General features: G+C 38.7%; 1 protein-coding gene across 4 annotated transcripts; it reads right to left on the minus strand.

The window, feature by feature from the left end:
- Positions 1 to 191: 191 nt before the first annotated feature.
- Positions 192 to 4675, minus strand: LOC128606067 (uncharacterized). 4 transcript variants are annotated; one of them, XM_053622067.1, is made up of 3 exons: positions 3899 to 4675; positions 3700 to 3796; positions 192 to 554 (listed from the first exon to the last, which is right to left on the minus strand). In XM_053622067.1, exons 1-2 carry the CDS (start codon positions 4615 to 4617, stop codon positions 3709 to 3711), a joined length of 807 nt encoding a protein of 268 aa, XP_053478042.1. In that variant the 5' UTR covers positions 4618 to 4675; the 3' UTR covers positions 192 to 554; positions 3700 to 3708. The 4 variants fall into 4 exon arrangements, with proteins under 4 accessions (XP_053478042.1, XP_053478038.1, XP_053478039.1 ...); XM_053622063.1 differs by having other exon boundaries at positions 3700 to 4665; XM_053622064.1 differs by having other exon boundaries at positions 192 to 561; positions 3700 to 4665.
- Between the last annotated feature and the right edge of the window lie 3673 nt (positions 4676 to 8348).

An 8348-nucleotide genomic window follows, 5' to 3' on the forward strand; every position in this document is an offset into this window, starting at 1 on the left:
GGCTGGTGTCTTATTTTTCTTTCTCCAATTGAATATGTGAGTATCTGTTTCTATGTTAAGTGTCTTCAGGTAATAGGCAAAATTTGAGCAAGCAAAACACATTTACAATGACACATAAATACCTATACTTCATTATAATAACAGTTATAGCTACATTTATATTATTGTTATAATTACTTATAAGTTTTATTTATTTTATTTATTTATTTTATTTGTATAGCGCTTTTTACAATAGACATTGTCTCAAAGCAGCTTTACAGAAATATCAACATGGTATACAGATATTAAAGGTGCAAATTTATCCCAACTGAGTAAGCCACTGAGTGGCGACGGTGGCAAGGAAAAACTCCCTAAGATGTTTTAAGAGGAAGAAACCTTGAGAGGAACCCGACTCAGAAGGGAACCCATCCTCATCTGGGTAACAACAGATAGTGTGAAAAAGTTCATTATGGATTTATATGAAGTCTGTATGGCCTTAGGAGCAGCCGTAGTCCCAGCAGTCTGGAATTAGAGAAGATTTGAGCTCCATCCAGAGGCAGAAAGGATCTGGATCTCTAGTATCTCCATAAATTCATGTGGGGCTCGGCGAAAGGAGAGAGGGAGAAAAAAGATTATTATGACTGCGAAGTAGTAGAACAGAATCTAGTCAGGGTAGGCTTGAGTAAACAAATACGTTTTAAGCCTAGACTTAAACACTGAGACTGTGTCTGAGTCCCGAACACTAATAGGAAGACTGTTCCATAACTGTGGGGCTCTATAAGAGAAAGCTCTTCCCCCTGCTGTAGCCTTCACTATTCGAGGTACCGTCAAATAGCCTGCATCTTTTGATCTAAGTAGGCGTGGCGGATTATATAAAACCAAAAGGTCGCTTAGATATTGTGGCGCGAGACCATTTAGTGCTTTATAGGTTAATAAAAGTATTTTATAGTTAATGCGAGATTTTACTGGGAGCCAATGCAGTATTGATAATATCGGTGTGATATGGTCGTACCTTCTAGTTCTAGTTAGGACTCTAGCAGCTGCATTCTGGACTAACTGGAGCTTATTTATATTCCTACTGGAACATCCAGACAGTAAGGCATTACAGTAATCTAATCTAGAGGTGACGAATGCATGAACTAGTATTTCCGCATCATGTAGTGACAATATGTTTCTTATTTTAGAAATATTTCTGAGATGAAAGAAGGCTATCCTAGTAATATTATCTACATGAGCATCAAATGATAGGCTGGAGTCAATAATCACTCCAAGGTCTTTAACTGCTGCACATGATGAAACAGAAAGACCATCCAGAGTAACCATGTGATCAGAAAGATTACTTCTAGCTACACGTGGGCCTAATAAAAGTATTTCTGTTTTATCAGAATTAAGTAGAAGGAAGTTAGTTAACATCCAATGTCTAATGTCCTTTACACAATCCTCAGCTTTACTAAGCTTCTGTCTGTCCTCTGGCTTCGCTGAAACATACAACTGTGTATCATCAGCATAACAGTGGAAGCTAATTCCATGTTTACGAATAATTTGACCTAGGGGTAGCATATATAAAGTAAAGAGCAGTGGGCCTAAAACAGAACCCTGTGGAACTCCAAAAGTAACCTCAGTACGCATGGAGAATTCACCATTTACATCTACGAACTGATAACGATCGGTCAGATAAGACCTGAGCCAGGAGAGGACTGTTCCCTTAATACCAACAACATTTTCTAATCTATCAAGGAGAATAGTGTGATCTATAGTATCAAAAGCTGCACTAAGGTCGAGTAACACAAGCAGAGAGACACAACCCTGATCGTAGGTCAGTAGAAGGTCATTTACTACTTTAACTAATGCTGTCTCTGTGCTATGATGAGGTCTAAACCCTGACTGATACATTTCATGAATGTTATTCCTATCTAAGTACGAGCATAACTGCTTTGCTACAACCTTTTCTAAAATCTTAGAGATGAAGGGGAGATTTGATATTGGTCTATAGCTGGACAATTGAGACGGGTCAAGATCAGGTTTTTTAATCAAGGGTTTAATAACTGCTAATTTAAGTGATTTAGGTACATAGCCAGTGCTTAGGGAAGAATTGATTATATTTAGAAGTGGTTCAATTACTCCTGGACAAATCTGTTTAAACAAACATGTAGGTACGGGATCTAGTATGCAAGTTGATGAATTGGCTGAAGAGATTAATGTAGCTAGTTCGGTCTCTCTAAGTGAAGCAAAATACTCTAAACATTGATCTGATATTGCTACATTGTCATGTAATGGGTTTGTTACAGTACTGTCCGGTTTTAATTTAATGGCCTGTATTTCACGTCTAATATTTTCAACCTTATCGATGAAAAATTTCATGAAATCTTCACTGCTATGTAATGATTGAGTGTTTCTCTCTCTAGTGGTTTTATTCCTAGTTAATTTTGCTACTGTGTTGAAAAGGAATCTAGAATTGTTTTTGTTGTCTCCTATTAAGGCGGAGAAATAGATTTTTCTAGCATCGCCAAGAGATTTCCTATATTTCAGTAGGCTCTCCTTCCATGCTGTTTGAAATACCACCAGTTTGGTTTGATGCCATTTACGTTCTAATTGTCGAGTTGTCTGTTTTAAGGTTCGCGTTTGATCGTTATACCAGGGTGCTAATTTTTTTTCTCTAATTATTTTCCTTTTGAGTGGAGCCACTCTATCTAGCGTGTAGCGGAGTGTTGACTCCAAGCTTTCAGTCGCCTGATCGAGTTCTATGTGATCTGACGGTGATCCAAATCTAATTGATGTTTCTGCGAGGTTATTTATGAAGCTCGGTGCAGTAGCTGATGTGTAGGTACGTTTTACGCGGTAGCGAGGCGAGGTGGAAATATTATGATCAATTCGTATTATGAACGAGATAAGATAATGGTCTGAGACAACTTCAGACTGCGGAAGAATGATAATATTTTCTATACTTAGTCCGTATGTTAGTATGAGGTCAAGAGTGTGACCACCATTATGAGTAGGCCCGATTACGTTCTGATTAATCCCTACTGAATCTAAGATGGACACAACCGCTAATCTTAGAGGGTCTTCCAGGTTATCAAAATGAATATTAAAGTCTCCGACGATTAATGCTTTATCTACAGACACAACCAGGTTTGAGACAAAGTCTGCAAATTCACTAAGAAATTCAGTATATGGCCCTGGGGGTCTGTAAATAATAATTAGAGGAATTGACTTATTTTTTGTGGCTACATAACTTATACTGGTATAAAGAATTTCAAAAGAATTAAATTTATGCTTAGGTTTTTGTGTGACGACTAGATTTTTACTATGGATGAGACCAACACCTCCTCCTCTACCAGTTGAACGAGGCTGATGTACATAACTGTATCCAGGAGGTCTGGCTTCATTTAATGCTATGTACTCGTTTGGTTTAATCCAAGTTTCTGTTAAACACATTAAATTACATTCCTGATCAGTAATGATGTCGTTAACAATAAGAGCCTTAGACGCAAGAGATCTAATGTTTAATAGTCCTAGCTTCAGATCAAAAGTGCTGGCTGTGCATTCAATATGATTTAATTTTATGTTAATTAGGTTACGAAGATAGACTTTCCGAGATTTTCTATATATTTGTATAGCTCGGGGAACAGACACAGTCTCTATAGTATGTACTACCGGTGCCGGATTTTTAATTGAACATTGATTATACTGAATGTTGTTATTATTGGAAGATGTACTTACGGTAGGCAGTCACTTGGAGTGTAGCGCCTTGGAAATGTTGTCTGATAGCAGTTCCGCTCCAAGGCTGCTGGGGTGCAGGCCATCAGGACGAAACAACCTAGGACGCTCCCAGAACAGATTCCAGTTATTGACAAACACCAGATTCTGCTCATTACACCAAGAGACTAACCAATCATTTAATGCTAGAAGTCTACTGAACTTTTCTGCTCCACGTCTGTATGTGGGAAGAGGTCCAGAGACGATGATCTTCGCGGTGGGTGATCTGCCTCGTACCGTCTCGATCAGGCTGGAGAAGTCCCTCTTCAGAACCTCCGTCTGCCGCAGCCTGGTGTCGTTCGTCCCCGCGTGCAGCACAACCGCTCCAATGCGCTCGTCCTTCTTCAGGATCCCGGATACCTGCGCAGCGACATCAAGGACACAAGCACCAGAAAAACAGTGTGTGCGCACCTTACCTTTAGATGAGGCTACACGGACGTTCCGCACAATGGAGTCCCCGACGATCACAGCGTTGGGTCTGGTCTGGCGGAGAGGGGCGAAGCGGTTCCTGGTTGGAATCTCGAACACCGGAGGTGGAGAGGGTCCAGCCCGCGCCTTCCGCCGCTGGTTCACCCAAGGCCCGAGGTGTGTTGGCGCCGGCGTGACGGAGACCACGGCTGGGAAAGTCCTAGGTGCACGGTCCCTGCACAGAGAAACACATGGCGTAGAGGGGCTGGGAGTGGAAATACCACGCTGTGTGCTTACCTTGGATATATGGGCAGAGGCACAAGATGTTTCCAGCGCAGTTTGTCGCTCCAGCAGCTGGGCCTGCTTGTCGAGTAGGCCGCGGATCTGCTTCTCCACATCCTCCAGTTCCAGCCGCACCATGTGAAGCTCGAGCGAGTCCTCATCTGCACTCAAAACCGGAGAGACAGCAGACATGTTTTTTTTTTTTTTTTTTTTTTTTTTTTAACAGAACAGCGGTAAGTGAGAAATGTGAAACGTAAACAAGGCTAGCGGTAGGTGATGCTAGCGGGCTACGGGCTACAAGCTAGTCGCGGATGTAAAAAAAAAAAAAACAAAAAAAAAAAAAACCAGATCAAATTTAGCGACAGCGCAACGTTACGATTGTTTTATCTAAAGTAGTGTCAGTTATATTTATATAACGTAAGGTAAATAATTTTAAAGTATAGAGATTAGAAGAAATTAATGTAATAGCGTTAGCTCGAAGGGTGCTGCTTCCTCAGTCACACTTCAGGTTGCCAGCAAGTGATACACTTGCTTTTTTAGTGCCCATGCTCATAATCCATTATACACCAATTTATAAGTATTAATTAGTCAGTCTTATGGTTCCATTAATTTATTAAGAAAAATGCAGCCTGAATTTTTATAATGCTATTATATTAGTTACAATGGCTTATTAGTAATACAGATCTATTTCTGTGTCCAATAAATAAATAATTTTATATTGTTGTTGATAGTTATGTTGCGCTGCCTTATAAATACTTATTGTGAGTTATAATACAATTACTAACCTTTATAAATGCATCATTTATGGCTTTAAGAAAAGTGAAAGCGTAGGATGCAGTTTCCATAATGCAAATGTTAAGAAATCATGAAGATGTATTTATTACGCAAATAGAACATGTCCAGATTGCACAAACCACCAACAAAATGCACAAAAAATATATACAAATGGCACAAAATGAAATAACAACTTGGAAAAGTACGGAACTCTTAGCTACAAAATGTGCAATTTTACAAATAAAACACCTTCACTGAAATCAGCACCAGAGCCCTGTTAGCACTGTCACATATGTAATATAGGCATGCAGAAGGTACTGTTTCCACTTCTTATGACATGGACATGGGATTAAAAATAACTAAATAAATTATATTATAACTAATATATTTAATTATAAATAATTATAAATGGGGCTATAATTCATTATAAGTACAGGCGTCATAGAAAGTGTTACCACAATGTTTTTTATACTTTATATTTCAATAGATTTAGAGTTTTATTCACCAGAACAAAATTTCATCCCTCCTGGAGTGCTTGCGATTTGCATCGGCTGTTGCCTGTAAAACTGCATCATGAGTTATGTCCTGATGTGGCTTGGATTTCGACCACAAAGGCATGAAGGCCAGAGTCTGATTTGCCATGAGGATCATTATAAGATGCATATAGATCAGTTTCTTGATGAGCAGATTTGTGATTATCATTATCACAGCTCTGAAGCATTATGATAATAAATTGTTGTTGTACAGATCATACCTTAAAGCTTTAGTCTCTAGATGACTTTAGTGGATCCACACTCTGTAGTAGTGAAAATTCCTTTGTGCTTCTGCCTTATGCAGTCGTTTTATGCAGTACAAACGTGTACAATGTATGAAAGCCACTCCCATAACCATACATAACATACATAGCATTATGATGGACTCCTGGCCCATTTAAGAATACGTTATTTTCAGATATTTTAATTTTGTGCAGAAATGTGTAATGGCCTGTAATTTACAGACTTTACTGAACTGAAAAATATTTCTCTTGCATCTCATGTATCTCATTAAAGTGTTCCCCCTAAAGGCGATAATTGTCAGGTTCAGCAGTCTATGAACTCCAGTTTAGTAGTTACTGTACTGTCTTAGTAGTTACTGTACTGTCTTGTGTTGTTAGCATATGTTTGTATGTGCACTTTATTTATGTGCACTCTTATTTAGTTCTGTGTTGTCTCATGTGGTTAGTGTCTTGTTTTATGTAGCACCATGATCCTGGAGAAACGTTGTTTCATTTCACTGTTTACTGTACCAGCTGTATATGGTTGACTTGACTTGACTTCCCAGCAAACACAAACATGGCCACCCTGCTCACAGTCACCTGTGTTCAATTAGCTGCACTCACTCAGGACTCTTAAAAAAGAGACTTTCATTCACAAGCAATTCACGAAGTATATGATCAGTTTGTCTTGTGTGCCTGACTATACCAAGCTTTTATTTGTTTATTGCTTCTCTGGTTTTGACCCTGTTTGTTTACCATTTATGTCTTTGCCTTGCCTGCTTTAATCTGTTTGCCACTGTGTGAACTTTGCCTGTTTTTGACCTTGAATCTGATTTGGATTTGTTTACCTTTGTGTTATTAAAAGCTGTTTTACCTGCAGCTGCATCCATCTTTGCCTCCATTACCTAACAATAAGAAAGAAAATTGCATTTAAATAACATTTATACATAAAAGACATTAGTGACACTAAGAGCATGTTAAAGTCTTTCCAAATGTATCATTTACATAGAACAATCAAACCAGAACAGCAAGTACATCTGAACTGATTGAACAGGAAAAACAGGTAAACATACCCGGAGAGAATTACCAGCAAAACCGCACTTTTCTTATTTATTTACTGATCCAAAAAAGCTTTTTGTTCTGTAACTACACAGTGAGATGTAATGGAATTTAGGTGACAGATACAAGTGCAGTTAAGAGCTTTATTGAAGAGATGGGCAGACAAATCCAAATCGAAAGGCAAAACCATGGTAAAAAACAAGGGAGGAGTCAGATGATCGGGAGGAGTAAGATTTAACCAAGTACTGGGTTTGTATATAAAATGAAGGCATGATTTTCAGGCATGATTTTCCCCTCATAAGTAATTTATTTCTATTTTATTTATAAATGTGTGATGACCTGTAATTTACAGACTTTCCTGAACTGAAATATGTTTCTCTTTTGCATGTATCTCAACCAAAAGTAATATTAACGTGTGTGTCCCTAAAAGTGATAAATGTCAGGTTGCAGCAGTTCATGAATTCCAGTTCCCAGCAAACACCTTGACCTTCAAACATGGCTGCCTCAGCCTACATTTCCCAGGGCACACAAGCAACCCTGCTCACAGTCACCTGTGTTCAATCAGCTGCACTCACTCAGGACTCTTAAAAAAGAGACTTTCATTCACAAGCAATTCGCAGAGTATACGATCAGTTTGGCTTTGCACGTCTGACTATACCAAGCTTTTATTTGTTTATTGATTCTCTGGTTTTTAACCTGTTTGTTTACTGTTTATGTCTTTGCCTTGCCTGCTTCAGGCTGTGTTCCACTGTGTGAACTTTGCCTGTAATTTAACATTTAAATAACATTTATGTAACCATCCAGCAGATTTACAGTTCACTTTTGCTAACACTAGACTTTCTTTTAAATCACTATCAAGGCAGAGGCTTACTTTGAGCATCACATCAAACAAAAAATGGATGCACGCATTTCTGAATAGTTTTTCAGGACCCCTTAATGTCTGCTACAGCGTGTTTGGTGGTATGCGGAACATATGTTAAAATGAGAAGTTTAAACTGAATGCAGGCAGATATGGGAAGCCAGTCCAAATGGTACAGAACTGGGGTTATGTGAGCAGATTTTTTAGTGTGAGTCAGTAACCAGTCTAAGTTTTGCACATACTGAAGCTTATTTAGGGAACGTGATGAAAGAACAATGAACAGAGAATTGCAGTAATCTAAATGTGAGGTAATGAAAGAATGGACCAGGGCTTCAGCAACACAAAAGCTAAGGGAAGAACAGAGGTGAGCAATAATATGGAGGTGAAAGAAGGCAGTTTTGGTTACAGATGAAATATGAGAACAGTGATGAGTCCATGATAATGCCAAGGTTGTGAACAGTATCAGAAGGAAATAGG

This window comes from Ictalurus furcatus, chromosome 3, assembly GCF_023375685.1.
Source record: "Ictalurus furcatus strain D&B chromosome 3, Billie_1.0, whole genome shotgun sequence".
Taxonomy (NCBI): domain Eukaryota; kingdom Metazoa; phylum Chordata; class Actinopteri; order Siluriformes; family Ictaluridae; genus Ictalurus; species Ictalurus furcatus.